This window comes from Emys orbicularis, chromosome 7, assembly GCF_028017835.1.
Source record: "Emys orbicularis isolate rEmyOrb1 chromosome 7, rEmyOrb1.hap1, whole genome shotgun sequence".
In the NCBI taxonomy this organism is placed as follows: domain Eukaryota; kingdom Metazoa; phylum Chordata; order Testudines; family Emydidae; genus Emys; species Emys orbicularis.
The window spans coordinates 35,886,166-35,901,752 of NC_088689.1; the positions used below are offsets into that span (position 1 = coordinate 35,886,166).

General features: G+C 41.3%; 1 protein-coding gene across 1 annotated transcript in view; it reads right to left on the minus strand.

Annotated features, from left to right (window-relative positions):
- Positions 1–15,587, minus strand: part of PTEN (phosphatase and tensin homolog) — a 102,074-nt gene that overhangs the window by 56,564 nt on the left and 29,923 nt on the right. Inside the window, exon 2 of the mRNA XM_065407616.1 lies at positions 15,033–15,117. Within this exon, the coding sequence (XP_065263688.1) occupies positions 15,033–15,117 (85 nt within the window). The remainder of the gene's footprint in view (positions 1–15,032; positions 15,118–15,587) is intronic.

Here is a 15,587-nt window from a genome sequence, read left to right on the forward strand (position 1 = left end):
ATCAAATTGTTGTAGTAAGTTGGCTGTAAGTTGAAGCTAGACAAATTCAGACTGCAAATAAGGTGTAAATTTTTAATGATGGTAAATTTTTCCAGTGGATCTCAAGGGTTGAGGTGGCTTCTCCATCACTGAATTTTTAAATCAAGATTGGATGTTTTTGTAAAATATATGCTCTAGAAATTATTTTGGGAAATTTCTATGGCCTGTGCTATACAGGAGGTCAGACTAGATCCGGGGTCGGCAACGTTTGGCACGCGGCTCGCCAGGGTAAGCACCCTGGCGGGCCGGGCCAGTTTATTTACCTGCTGACGCGGCAGGTTCGGCCGATTGCGGCCCCCACTCACCGCAGTTCGCTGTCCCGGGCCAATGGGGGCGGCGGGAAGCCGCGGCCAGCACATCCCTTGCCTGCGCCGATTCTCGCTGCCCCCACTGGCCCGGGACGGCGAACCGCGGCGAGTGGGTGCCGCGATCGGCTGAACCTGCCGTGTCAGCAGGTAAATAAACTGGCCCGGCCTGCCAGGGTGCTTACCCTGGCGAGCCGCGTGCCAAGCGTTGCCAACCCCTGGACTAGATGATCATAATGCTCCCTTCTGACCTTAGAATCTATGACTCAAGAAGAGCTCAACCAACCATAATGAGAGATGACATACAAGATAGAGGGTAGTATTTGTGAGCATTTTGAGAGAGAAATGCCTACGTTGAGGTAGGCATGCCTCACAAGTCAAGCAAATTGCTCTTTGCTCCTGCAAAGCAGTAAGGCTGGACTCTCCGAGTCCAGAGCACTTAAGTTAATATCTGGTCCAGGTGATCTCCCCATTGCCAAGTGGAAGCATCCATGAGTAGTAATGTAGGCAGCAATGTCTAGAATGGGACGCCTTTGCAGCCTTGGCAAAGTTTTGTCCATCAGAATAGTAAAGTGATGCCACTGTTACACAGATGATAGTTGATGTCATCCCAACAAGGTCAGTATACAGTCCTTAACCATCCTTACTGAGGATGTAAGTGAACTTACATAAGCTCACAAGCCCATCTCATCTAACCACAGTTTAGCATTGGTTCTGCAGAAAATAAGCTTTCACTGATCTATATTGCAGGACTGCCCCATCAACTCTAGTGTCTCAGCCGGCAGCAAGATGGACATTTTTTAGACTAATTCTTGGTCTGAAAGAGTAAAATAATCAGCAGACACTCCTCAGGGTTCTCCAAGCCCTGAAGTGACTTATCCCATATTAGCGAAGGTGAGTACAAGAGCCCAGTCTCAAAATATTTACCACCACTGCTAGACACTGAAGACTATAGGCAGCTGATACAGTTGATCAACAACAGTGAATTGAGGATACTTTCCATGAGCTTCCTGGATTACTAAATTTAAATGTGTCCTAGTTGGGAGCCAGAAACCAATCCTGGAGATCAGTGGTTCTCAACCAGGAGAACACTGTACCCCTGAGGGTACGCCGAGGTCTTCCGTGGGTACATTAACTCATCAAAATATTTGCCGAGTTCTACAACAGGATACATTAAAAGCATTAGCGAAGTCAGTACAAACTAAAATTTCATACAACTTATTTATACTGCTCTATATACTATACACTGAAATGTACGTACAATATTTATATTCCAATCGATTTCTTTTATATGGTAAAAATGAGAAAGTACACAATTTTTCAGTAATAGTGTGTTGACACTTTTCTGTATTTTTTATGTCTGATGTTGTAAGCAGTTTAAAGTGAGGTGTAGCTTGGGGTTACACAAGACAAATCAGACTCCTGAAAGGGGTACAGTAGTGTTGAAAGGTTGAAAAACACTGTTGTAGAAGGCACTGGATTATGAAGGGATTGATCACCAAGCAGAATTTTTGAGGCATGACAAATTTGTTGAGTCATCTGAAGTCCACAATGGGATGAAACCCCTACCCGGTCTTGGTAATAGGAAGTAATGACAATGAACTCCTCTTCCATTAACATATTAGGGACCATCTCTATTATGCCATATAGAGGAAGGATACAATTTATTCACTTAGCACTGTCTTGTGAGAGAGGGAAAAAAACGATAGGAATGCAAGAGCAGAATTAGAGGGTGCATCCTTGATCCACTCTTTCCAGGACCAGTTTGGTCAAAGTAATTTCACTTCATACCACAAGGAAGGACAAAAGGTGGTTGCCAAAAGGAGTATAGATCCCCAAATAGTTGCTAGATCCGAAGTTACCGAACAGCATAACCAACCATGCTTCTAAGCACAATATGTGGCTGTGCTTCGACTCCTTCTGGGAGGGCTTCTATGCCAATGGTAAACTTTCTGAGTGGGTTGATACCTAGGAACAACCCAATACCAGGACATTTTGTTCTTTTTAAAGATGTTTTTTTAATTGAGGAGAGATTTTATGTATTGATATTTTGGGTCATTGTAATTTCTTGTTGTAAATGACACTGTCTTGACATGTATAGGTACATATCTTAATATAGAGTTAATATTAAGCAACATATTGTATATTTACCATAGGTTATATCGTTAACATTTTCTTTTTAAAAAAAGAACACACTGGGAGGGTGGTCAGTAATACATAAACCATTCATATTAAGTATCAGAGGGGTAGCCGTGTTCGTTGCTTTTTACAGATCCAGACTGAGAGTCCTGTGGGTCCTTTAAGACTAACAGATGTATTGGAGCATAAGCTTTCGTGGGTGAATGCCCACTTCGTCGGATGCATCCGAAAGCTTATGCTCCAATACATCTGTTAGTCTTAAAGGTGCCACAGGACTCTCTGTTGCTTCATTCATATTAACTTTGTTTTTCTTTTTTAGAAAACATTGTTTTCTGGAGTCGAGGGGGAAAGTCTCAGAAGAACAGAAAGAAAGGAAAGTTAAGGTGTGTGGGAGGGAGTAATTCAATTATCATCCTCTGAATAGTCTTCTTGCCTAAGTATAGAATTACTGTTTCTTACAAAGCATCTCAGTGATTTCAATATTTCTATTATGTTTTCCTGTGAAAGGTGTACTATTTTCTTGGTGAAATCCATCTGGCACTATACTCACGAAAAATAATTTCAGTATAAGATAGTTTATTAATATTTTATTCCAGTTATCTACAGTAGGAATCCTGGGTCCACAAGTTTAAGATAGCTTTTTTTTTTTTTTTTTGCTTATAAAACATAGCAATAGCAAGAATAGCTTCCTTATTCCTGGTTTGAATCTTTTTAACAGGCTAACTCCCAACACATCTTGTAAGTCCAATTCAAGTTCTATCACTGATTTTTTTGTTTTTTTTATTTCATGATGGTTTTCCAAAAGTGTTTTACCATCCAGCAGTACCATATCATATATATGAAAGAGGGCTGACTGTTTTACATTTCAGACAGACATCTGGGGCTATATAATAAAATAAATAATACTGAGATGGAGAAACCTACATTCTGTAAACCAGGGGTAGACTAATTTTTGTCAAGGTCCAAATTTCTTTGTCAAGGTATAGTCAAGGTCCAGACTAGAGAAAAATAAAAATTATAGTAAGTAAATAAAAAGATTTTGAGGTCCATTCAAAAGCGTCTGGCAGTCTGGATTTGTCCTGTGGTCCGCCAAGTGACTATTCCTGCTATAAACTGAATAGTACTGAATTTGTACTATTTGGTTAGTCTTAGAGCCAATATTTACCATTACATTATTTCATTCCATTCTTTTGCTGTTATTTCATATTTACAGTGTGCACTTCATAACTTAATAGCTTTGTTTAATTTCTTCTTTAAAAACAGTCATGAGATTATACATTCTAGACACTCTTGAGGGCTGAAACTCTGAGACCTTATATAACATTTTCTAATACTAATTGCCTTGTTGGTTCCTTTCTTCTCTGAAAGGAATTTTTGATAAAGTAAACCATCTGTACAAACTTAAATTGTGCATTCTTTTCTTTTTTTAATATATCAGATATCTGTTTAAGGGTTGCCCATCCCTAAAGAAAATCTTCCATTTGTTGGGGCAAATTTGGCCCAACATCTAAAAACTTACTTATTCAACCTGGGTTTGAAAACACTAAACTTTTTAGTAGTAGGTGATGTTTCATGGATGCTAGAATTTTGGGATACAAGTCTGGTACATAATTATACAATTATATTGAGTTTGGCAGCTTCTGTTCTATCTGTATGCATGAGGAAGTTGCGCTGTTAGAGATCCATTCCAATACTGGTCTAATTTTTGCTACCTACAGTATCTCTGAAGTTTGGTAGCACCTAACCTCCCATTTCAACTGGAGATTCCAGCCATTCCATTTTGATTCTTGTGTTCCCAACTGACCACAGGAATCTTAACATTAAATGTCTTGAAGACATTTTCAGGGGGTGTAAAGAGAACCATAGAAAAAGACCCTGGGGAAGACATTCATTTTAAGTACATGAATTCTACCTATCAAAGTCAAACATAGGTATGTTAACCTTCCCACATCACTGAAAATAATTTTCATTAATGGCTCAATATTTAAATTAAACAGCTCCCCCACTTCAGGTGTTATATTAATGCCTAAATATCTAATTTTATTATCAACTACTTTCAGAGGGCGTTTATTAAGCATCTTTTGGAGCCGAGGCATAGTATCTCTAATTTAGACCAACTAAATCTATATTCCTGTACCATACGTTTCAATTATTTCCTGCAATACAGGCCAGCTTTTATTGATATCTTTTATCAAAAGAATAAGATTAGTGTATAATGAAACTTTCTATTCCCAATATACTTAGTTCCCTGAATTCAGGATCTTAAGTTCTTTTGTGCTAAATGTTCAATGATCAAATCAAATAAGTGACACCAGTGTCTTGTTTCTTTGTCTGAAGGTATAGGCTCGGTCTTTATGACATTTCACCAAATACACGTCATAGGATTTCTGTAGATTTTAAATCCACTTTGAAAGCATTCCCAAAACCTATACATCTCCAACATTCTAAATAAAAAAGGGCATTCTACCGAGTCAAAAGCCTTTTCTGCATTCATCGTAAGAACGCAGGCCTCTTTATTAGCGCTTGAGGAATGCTGCAGCACACGTAGGAGATTTCTTATATTATTTCAGGGGCTTCTTCCTTTTATAAAACCAGTTGGGCTTTGTTCCATTAACTTAGGCATTGTCATCTCTAATCTGGATGACTCTATATTTATTAATGAGCTGGGCCTATGAAATGCTGGATTTGTTATGTTTTTATTTGGTTTAGGTATCAAAAATCTCTCTCTGCTTGATCAAAGGTATTTGGTAAGCACTCAGTTGCCCAAAGAAAAAAGAACGAGGAGTACTTGTGGCACCTTAGAGACTAAAATTTATTTGGGCATAAGCTTTCATGGGCTAAAACCCACTTCATCAGATGCATGTACTGGAAAATACAGTAGGAAGAGAGAGAGAGAGAGAGAGAGATACATACACACACACACACACACACACACACACACACACAGAGAACATGAAAAAAATGGGTGTTGCCATACCAACTCTAACGAGACTAATCAATTAAGGTGGGCTATTATCAGCAGGAGAAAAAACTTTTGTAGTGATAATCAGGATGGCCCATTTCAAACAGTTGACAAGAAGGTGTGAGAAACAGTAGGGGAAAAATTAGCATGGGGAAATAGTTTTTACTTTGTGTAATGACCCATCCACTCCCAGTCTTTATTCAAGCCTAATTTAATGGTGTCCAGTTTGCAAATTAATTCCAGTCTGCAGTTTCTCGTTGGAGTCTGGGTTAAGTTTTTTTTGTGGGAGAATTGCAACTTTTAGGTCTGTAATTGAGTGACCAAGGAGGTTGAAGTGTTCTCTGACTGATTTTTGAATGTTATAATTCTTGATGTCTGATTTGTGTCCATTTATTCTTTTGCGTAGAGACTGTCCAGTTTGGCCAATGTACATGGTAGAGGGCCATTGCTGGCACATGATGGCATATATCACATTGGTAGATGTGCAGGTGAACGAGCCTCTGATGGTGTGGCTGATGTGATTAGGTCCTATGATGGTGTCCCTTGAATAGATGTGGGCAGAGTTGGCAACGGAGATGGCGTTTTCACCATCCTGGCCACTATGGATGTAGAAGCCCTCTACACCAACATTCCACACAAAGATGGACTACAAACCGTCAGGAACAGTATCCCCGATAATGTCACGGCAAACCTGGTGGCTGAACTTTGTGACTTTGTCCTCACCCACAACTATTTCACATTTGGGGACAATGTATACCTTCAAGTCAGCAGCACTGCTATGGGTACCCGCATGGCCCCACATTATGCCAACATTTTTATGGCTGACTTAGAACAATGCTTCCTCAGCTCTCATCCCCTAGCCCCCCTGCTCTACTTGCACTACATTGATGACATCATCATCATCTGGACCCATGGAAAGAAGCCCTTGAGGAATTCCACCATAATTTCAACAATTTCCATCCCACCATCAACCTCAGCTTGGACTAGTCCACACAAGAGATCCATTTCCTGGACACTAAAGAGCTAATAAACCATTGTCACATAACCACCACCCTATACTGGAAATCTACTGACCGCTATACTTACCTACATGCCTCCAGCTTTCATCCAGACCACATCACACAATCCATTGTCTACAGCCAATTTCTAAGATACAACCGCATTTGCTCCAATCCCTCAGACTGAGACAAACACCTCCAAGAGCTCTATTAAGCATTCTTAAAACTACAATACCCACCTGCTGAAGTGAAGAAACAGATTGACAGAGCCAGAAGAATACCTAGAAGTCACTTAGGGCATGTCTACGCTACAAAATTAGGTCAATTTTCTAGACATGGATTTTTAGAAATCGATTTTATACAGTCGATTGCGTATGTCCACACTAAGCACATTAAGTCGGTGGAGTGCATCCTCACTTACGGAGCTATCCCACAGTTCCCGCAGTCTCGGCAACGGGGATCTGTGTTCTTGTTGGCTTTCCTGCAGCTCCAACAGATGCTTCATCATGTCCATTTGCTCCCACATTAGCCTCAGCATCGCGTCCTGCCTCCACTCTTTGCGCTCACTTAATTCTTTCCTGGCCTCTGCCACTGAATGCCTACATGCATTAAGCTGTGCCCTATCAGTGCGGGAAGACTGCATGAGCTCGGAAAACATGTCATCGCGAGTGCGTTTTTTTCGCCTTCTAATATAACCTCAGGGACAGAGATGATTGGGGGAGTGTAGAAACATTCTACGCTCTACGATTCTGGGGAGGACTGCATGGTCACCTGTGTTGCTGAGTTCACCACGCTGACCAAACAGGAAATGAAATTCAAAAGTTCCCAGGGCTTTTCCTGTGTACCTGGCTAGGGCATCAGAATTCAAAGTTCTGTCCAGAGCAGTCACAATAGAGCACTCTGGGATAGCTCCCAGAGGCCAATACTGTCGATTTGGGTCCGCACTAACCCTAATTCGACCCAGCAAAGTCGATTTTTGCGTCAATCACCTAATCGGGGAGGAGTACAGAAGTCGATTTTAAAAGACTTTTAGGTCGACGGAACAGGGTTGGTTGTGTGGACGCAGTCATTTTTAAATTGACCTAACGCGGCTAAATTCAACCTAACCCCATAGTGTAGACAAGGCCTTACTCCAGGACAGGCCCAACAAATAAAGTAACAGAACGCCACTAGCCGTCACCTTCAGCCCCCAACTAAAACCTCTCCAGCGCATCATCAAGGATCTACAACCTATCCTGAAGGACGATCCCTCACTCTCACAGACCTTGGGAGACAAGCCAGTCCTCGCTTACAGACAGCCCCCCAACCTGAAGAAAATACTCACCAGCAACCACACAACAAAAACACTAACCCAGGAACCTATCCTTGCAACAAAGCCCACCTTAATTGATTAGTCTCGTTTGAGTTGGTATGGCAACACCCTTTTTTCATGTTCTCTGTGTATATATATCTTCCTACTGTATTTTCCACTGCATGCATCCGATGAAGTGGGTTTTAGCCCATGAAAGCTTATGCCCAAATAAATTTGTTAGTCTCTTAAGGTGCCACAAGTACTCATTCTTTTTGCCAATACAGACTAACACGGCTACCACTCTGAAACCTGTCAGTTGCCCAAGAAGATTGAAATACATTTGTTAACAAGGGCATTACCTATTTTTTAAAATTTTTAAGAGACTTCAGAAGCATATCCATCTGGAACAGGACTTTCCCCCGATTTTAGTGAGGGCTACACCATTTCTATTTCTTCTTGTGTTACTGAGCTAATTAGTACTACTCTTTCATTGTATGTCAGTCTGGGCATGTTAAGATACTGCAATATACTAGTTCTCAGTTCTTCCATATATACATATTTGCTAGTATCTCTCTCTTAAATATTCCACTAGTAATTTGTAACCACCCCCCCCCCCCTTTTTTTTTTCTTTTTTTTTTTTTGCTGTATTCCATTTTGTCCTTAAGGTACTGCATAGCTGTTCTGGGTCTTAGGCTGGAAATAAGTCTGATAGATTTGTACCTCCATTCATAAAGCCTTTGTCTGGCAAATAAGAGAGCTGTTTGGGTTTTTTTCTATTACCAGTGCTTCTAACGCTCTCTTGGTGTTTTTAATCTCTTGGTTTTAACTTTGTATCATCAGTCAAAAAATAATGCTTCTGCAAACTGTAAATTTGTTCCTCTATGTCCACTTATTTTTGCTGGTCTTTTCCCCTACAACTACTTTCTGGGATAATTATAGCTTTAAAGGCCTCCCACCTAATTATATACAGGATATATCCACAAGAACTATCAATGTTTTTTCCATTTTATTCACAAAGTTTTTGTCTTTTAACAATATATTACTAAATTTCTTCTTTTCCCTTATTCATGAATTAGACTATTTTTATGAAGACAGGTACCTGGTCCAAGATATGTATTAATCAAACTCTAACATTAAGAATTCAATGGAAAAGAACTTTTGGTATCAAAATTAGATTTATCCTAGTATGCCCTTTGGCAGTTTTGGAGGAAAAAAACTGAAGTCCTTCCTATTATCAGATTCCCTGCATATACATTCAATATCATTACCAACTATAACAACCTTAAACCATGTATTTCAAAGAAACATTCTATTTTAATTTCCTCCTTATACTTGATATTTTCTAATATCCTTAATACTTACAAATTTTCCTAACTTTAATTTCTGTGCCATGATTTATTGAAAATTACTTAATATTCCTAATACACAATATAAAATCATTCTAAAGATTTCTGCCACGGAGGCAGTATTTTCCTGAACACGCATAACCATTTTGTTTTATTACATTCAAAAGTTGTCCCAATTCCACTTTCCTGATACTTATAGGGCCCTTGATTAAGCTCTATTTAACTTTAATCTAATTAGTTCCCAGTTCTTGGTCTCCTGCATTTGGTTCCAGGACTGAGTTCAGGAACTTTTATGCTTCTGGTATATAAAGAGTGTGAGATTGACCCACCCCATATATTTTCAGGGTTGCCCGGGGGGGGGGGGGGGGGGAATGCAGATTGAAGCTTTTTCCTATGGAGCTGTGTGCAGACTTGTGTAAACTCAACCCTTTTCCTCTGTGCACCGATAAAAGGGTCTTGATAGGAGTTGACACAGTCGCCCTCCACTTTTATTTCTTTTAACTTCCCAGCTGTGTTGAGAACCAAAACCTGGTCTCTAAAGTTGTGTAGCCGTACTATGACAGGATGTGGTCTAGTCAAATTTCTGTTGTGCAGTGATAGCACACGGGATTGAGGTCTTTCAATCTTAACTTTATCTGATCTGACCAACCGATTCAAGACTTTCAGACGCCAAGTTTCAAAGTATTTATACGTTATTTGCCTTTGGTCCCTTCCGGCAGCCCTAGAATCCTGGGTTTTTTCCCTAGGTCCCCCATTTTCCACATATTCCACCTTTTCAGTCAATGTTTTGATAGGAGACACTAGGGTCATACATCTCTCCTCTTGACCCTCCAGGTCATCCTCAATGCAGTAATTCTAGAGTCCATCTCTGTAATGGATACTACTAGTTCATCTGACTATTCACTGTCCAACTGTCATTTAATTTTTCTCCAAGCTTGCTCAAGCAGGTTTCCAGCACCAGAGTTAAATTGGCAGTAATCTGTGGCACTCTTGAGCCATCTGCAGGACTGCTAAGTCTTCTTCTCACTCCAGCTCTTTAACTTGTATATTTTCCTCTTTTGTTTTACCCTCCTCTGAACTTTTCAGAGTTGCCAACTGTTGCCCAGATTTCTAGCTAGATATTAACTGTAAGTCCACCTACTTCACACTTTGTTTTCTGGCACCGCTGCTGTTCTTTGTGATTCTCCAAAGGGGATGGACCTGCCAGTCATGCCTCTTCTCAACTTTCAGACTGGAAAACAGTGTGCATCCTGCTGCTGCAGTACCAGTGAGTTCAAGAGATCGTCCTCAGGCTGCAATTCTGCTGCTCCTTACAGACCTCCTAGAAAGTAGGGTGGACAGGCCAACCCATTCACTTCTCTTTTCAGCTTCCCAGAAAATAAAGACAGACTGTCTCCTGCTACCAGAAAGGCTACGGGTGTGGTAAAGCCTTTCACTGTGTACATCTCAGCAAGGAGGCAAATGGGCCTCTCGCTCACCTCCAGCAATGCTGATAGTGTACCTCCAGTGGTGGTGGGGAACAAAGGCCTTCAGCCTGCTCGGATCTTCTCTGCTCCTATTCCTACCAATCTATTCTTACCTGTCTCTACTCTCAACTCCCTCAGTGGTATAGGGCCACTGTAAGTGGAGGGCTCTGCTGTACATTTTGCTGAAAATTAGAGAAGGGGTGAGTGGGAGCTAACCAGGGCTATTTTCTTGCTCCACCAGAAGTCACATAACCCTTTTAAAACTTCTTGGTAATGGTCAAAGATCTCAAGCTGCTTGAGTCCTTTAGGGCATGGAAAGAGAAAGTCATCCATGTTGGAGCTCAATTCCGGTCCCTCAAAAGGAAGAGTCTCAATTGTTGTACTCACCTGAGGAGTCCTGAAGTCTGTAGTCAAGATACCCCTAAGGGAGCCCAGGAAACGGAAGGCAACAAGAAAGCTGATGAGACAGGATAAATATGGGAATCCTGGAACCAATGGAGCCCAGTATGAACCTCTAACCTTCACTCCTAGTAGCAGTTTGACATTCCCTAGAACCAAATAACTGCTGCATACGGTTGAGGAGAGAGGGAATGAGGAAAGACAAAGGCTGTTTCTCTGCTCAGCAACAGTGAAAAGCACTCTGTCTTAGAGGAAACCATCTCCCTGCTGACTATGCTTCCTGGTGAAGAACAGTACTAATGCTATTGCAGATGGTACTACTCCAAGCTGGGGTACAGCTGCCAAGGATATTGACTGATCAGACCCATGATCTCAGCACAGACTTTTTGGAACTTTTAACTCCCCAGATTCAGATTAAGGCTAGATAGGACTATTCGATCATCTAGTCTGTCCTCCTGTATAGCCATCCAGAATGCCATCCAGTTATCTCTGCACTGAGCCCAATTACTTGTGTTTAACTAAAACATGTCTCCCAGAAAAACATCTAGTCTTGCTTTGAAGACTTAAATGGAGACTCCATTACCTCTCTTGTTGGTTTGAAGTTCTCAAGGTAGTTATTACTCTATACCAAGGAAAGTCACTTGTCACCAGAGGTCTCTGGGTGACCTACCTTGAAGATTGAATACCACAACTGTGGTGGTACTGAAGAAGCAAGCCAACTCCTTACCAATGGCAGTTCCAGATTTCAGTGGGGACTGGTTTCAAAGAGCATCTTCTGGAATCTGTGCCATGAAACAGGAATGTGGACTGGAGTCCCTGATCATCAGAGGATTTGAGACAGAGCCTAAAGAGTCCTTCCAGTAACAGATTCAAGCAAATCAGACCATAATCTTGGGACAAGTTTTGGTACCTTGGTCTTTAAGAGGGATGCCTCTGATGGCTAACTGTAATAGGAGTAGAACCCAACTATCCAGACTCAATGCTCAATCAGGAAGTATTTGCAATGTTAAATCAAAAAACAGAATATTTCTGAGTAAGAGAAAATGTTCAGCAGTGCAGAAATAAAATGGTTATTAAAAAGGAGTTCTAAAATAGGAAGGATGGTCTTGTTAAGGCCTCAGACTGGGCATCAGAAGATCTGCTTTCTATTCCCAGCTCTGCAACAGACCTGTGGTATGACCTTGACAAGGTAACATCTCAATGCCTCAGATTTCCTCATCTGTAAAAATAGGGGCCTACGTTACAAGAGCATAGGATGAAATCTTGGTCCTGTTGAAGTGAATGGGAGTTTTGCCATTGACATCAATGGCCTCAAGCTTTCACCTGTGGAGTCTAAATTCATGAATGTGTGTAAAAATACTGCAAGATCCTTAAATGGAAGACAGCACAAGGATAGAGTTTTATTTCCTATCATGATAAATGTTTATTAACTATAAGTGACTATGCCTGAAATTTACACCATTCAACTGATGACAATGCAATATATTACCCATTCAATGACATCAGTTATCCCATAATTGTTTATGTATATTATGGATAAGCTGCGAGATTGTCACAGATTCTGTGACTTGTGCAGCGACCAGTGCAGCTGGCCTGAGCAGCTCAAGCAGCCCCTGCGTCAGCTGAACCGACCACTGCTGGGGCAGTCTTGGGCCACTGCAGCCCCCTCCCCCAGCAGCAGCAGGAGTTGGGGGGGCACCCCTCCGGACTGGGGGTTGGGACACGGGAGAGAGCGAGGACTTTGGGCAGCGCTTACCTTGGAGGGCTCCCTGGAAGCCATGACAGGTCCTCCCTCAGCTGCTAGGCAAAAGTGCAGCCAGACAGGTCCACGCGCTGCCTTCGCCCACAGGCAATGCCCCAACAGCTCCCAATGGCCGTGATTCCCAGCCAATGGGAGCTGCGGAGGCAGCGCACAGAGCTGCATGGCCACGCCTCCACCTAGCAGCTATGGGTACATGTGCCGCTTCCAGGGATCTGCACGAAACCAGGGAGGAAGCCTGCCAGCCCCCGCCAACCATCCTCACCCCAGCACCAGTGGGGATCCCGAGCTGCTCCCCCCCAGAGCACCTGCAGCACCCCCAGACCACCCCCCAACTCCCATGACAACCTCAGGATCCCCCCCCCGCAAAGATTTAGTAAGGGGTATATAGTACAAGTCATGGACAGGTCACAGGTCGTGAATTTTTTTTTATTGCCCATGACCTGTCCATGCCTTTTACTAAAAATACCTGACATTAAAAAATAGCCTTAATTATGGATTGATCATCTGAGTTACTGGGATCCCTGAGAATTCTGAATAAAATCTCTCCTGAGGAGCAGAGTGACTATACTTTGTTAAAAATTGTAAATAAAAGTTGTTTTGTAAAGAAAAAATTAGGGCAAAGACCAGTCAAGCACCACCTTGGGAGTTCACAGATCTACCTACTGAGACTGTCAATAAACAGGGCACAAAATGGGTGGCGGGGGGGAAAAGGGGAATTGACAGGACTGATTTGGGAAGACCAGGACCCACATCTGTAGTTTCCCCCATCCAGGCTGGAATCACACAGATATGCGATTAACTGGTTCAATAAGCGCGGTTACTTGTAAATAAATCAATACTGCACCTCTCTCACTTCTCCCTTACTATGAGTTGTGAAAGGCCTCTCAATCATAATTTACACACACCCCACTAGACAGTCCTTCACACACCCTTTACCAAGCCCCTGGGAGGCTGTGGCCCTAGACTTTGAGAAATGTTGCTCTAAGAAGTGCATTAAGATGTGTTAGCATTGCTCATGTAATATTAGGAGCACTAGGACACAAAGGCTTACTTGCAATACAAAATTAAGCCATTATGCACAGTTGTAATAATTTGGTTTCGCTAACCTGGTACTGAGCATGGTCACGCTTCAAGTGTAGATAGAGGCAGCTAGTTGTGCAGGGTTTAACCATGATTGTTTCTGTTTACTCTAACTATGTAGTGTTATCTAAATGTTGTTGAACATGGTTTGTCCCCATTTACACTTGAAGCTCAAACACACTCAGTATGAGCTCAGTCAACCCAATTGCTGACAACTGTGTGCATAATGGTTTCATGTTACAGTGGAGACAAGGCCAAAGCGCTATGCAAGTATTGAGTACAATGCCTTTTATCTAACAGAGAAGTGCCTTAATATTCTGAACCAATATTGCAAAATCCCGTTTAATTTAAATATCACTGAGGATGTGTTTTAAATTAGGTTTGTAAATTTTGGCATATGTATGATGGACAAAGGAAGCCCGAAAGTTCCCCCTCCAAGGCACTGGGGTTTTAGGTTGTTTTCTTTAATGCCATTTACACCTTGGAAATACCAGGAATATCAAACCAGGTCTTCCCTGGTTTTGCCTAAGTATTCCCCCCTCAGACAGAGGAAACAATGCTGAAACTTATGAACATTTTTCTACAAAGTGTTTTTTAGACACTGGAGTTAAATGGACAAAAAAAAATACTTCAAGTAACTAATTGTGCTTCCCTCTCAATTCCTTAGTTTTAACTCTTGTGAGATCATAATTTCACTTATTCTCCAGTTGCCACAGAGAGGGTGGAATTTTCAAAAGCACCTGAAGTGACTTATGAACATGAGTTCCATCAACTTTTAAATGGGACTTGTGCTCTTAACTCACTTATGTTTCTGGCAAGTATTTCTGCTTGGTGTTTTACATTAGAAATTTAAGGTTAGCTGCTCTGGAAAACTCAGTGAGATTTTCAAAAAGATCTATATGAGTTAAAGGTCATGCTCTTAAGTCATTTAAGCACTTTTCCAACACAATTAGCCCAGATCAATGTTACACCTTAAAAGCTGATTGTTCTACGTACACATCAAATTCATACAATGACCTAGAATACAATCCCTAGAAATACACTTCATTTTACAGAAATAGAACCAAAGACCACTTTTACACCAAACTTTGCCCTCCCCTAAGTACCTCTAAGCAGAAGATCATGTGTACTCTATCCAACCTACTTATTACAGGCATTAAAGGTTGAACTACAACATGAATGAGTATTTCAAAAAAATAGATAAGCAAATAATTCACAGAGTATCAGCAAAAATATAAATCTTACCTTACTACATCATCAATGTTGTTTCGGTATACTCCTTCAAGTCTGTCCGCAGGAAAACCCATAGCAATTATGTTTGGATAAATATCTGAATATTCAAGTTAAGGAAACATTTGGAAAATAAATTTGTAAACTATGAATTAAGTTCAACAGTTCAAAATTACTTTAATAAGGAAACATGACTGTTAATTAAGGAACAAAAATAAAGCAAGCAATAAATGCATGAAAGCAATGATTCTTTCCAGAATTTGTGTGGGGGCGGCGTCTTGCATAACAGACTAATCCCTACTCCTGAAAACAGACTAATCCCTACATTCTGCACCAAAATATTAAAAATTCTGTGCCAAATAAAAATTCTGCACACAATATTTTAAAATTCAGCAAATTCTGTCAAATAAATGTGGAGGCTCCAGCATGGCAATGGGGAGCACAGGCCACTGGCTGCACAGAGTGGGAGATCACTGGGCAGCTCCCCCCGGGATACAGACTCAGTGGTGAGGCTGCATCCAACCCTGACACCACGCAAGGACCGGGCTCCTCTGTGCCAGGTGTACCAGC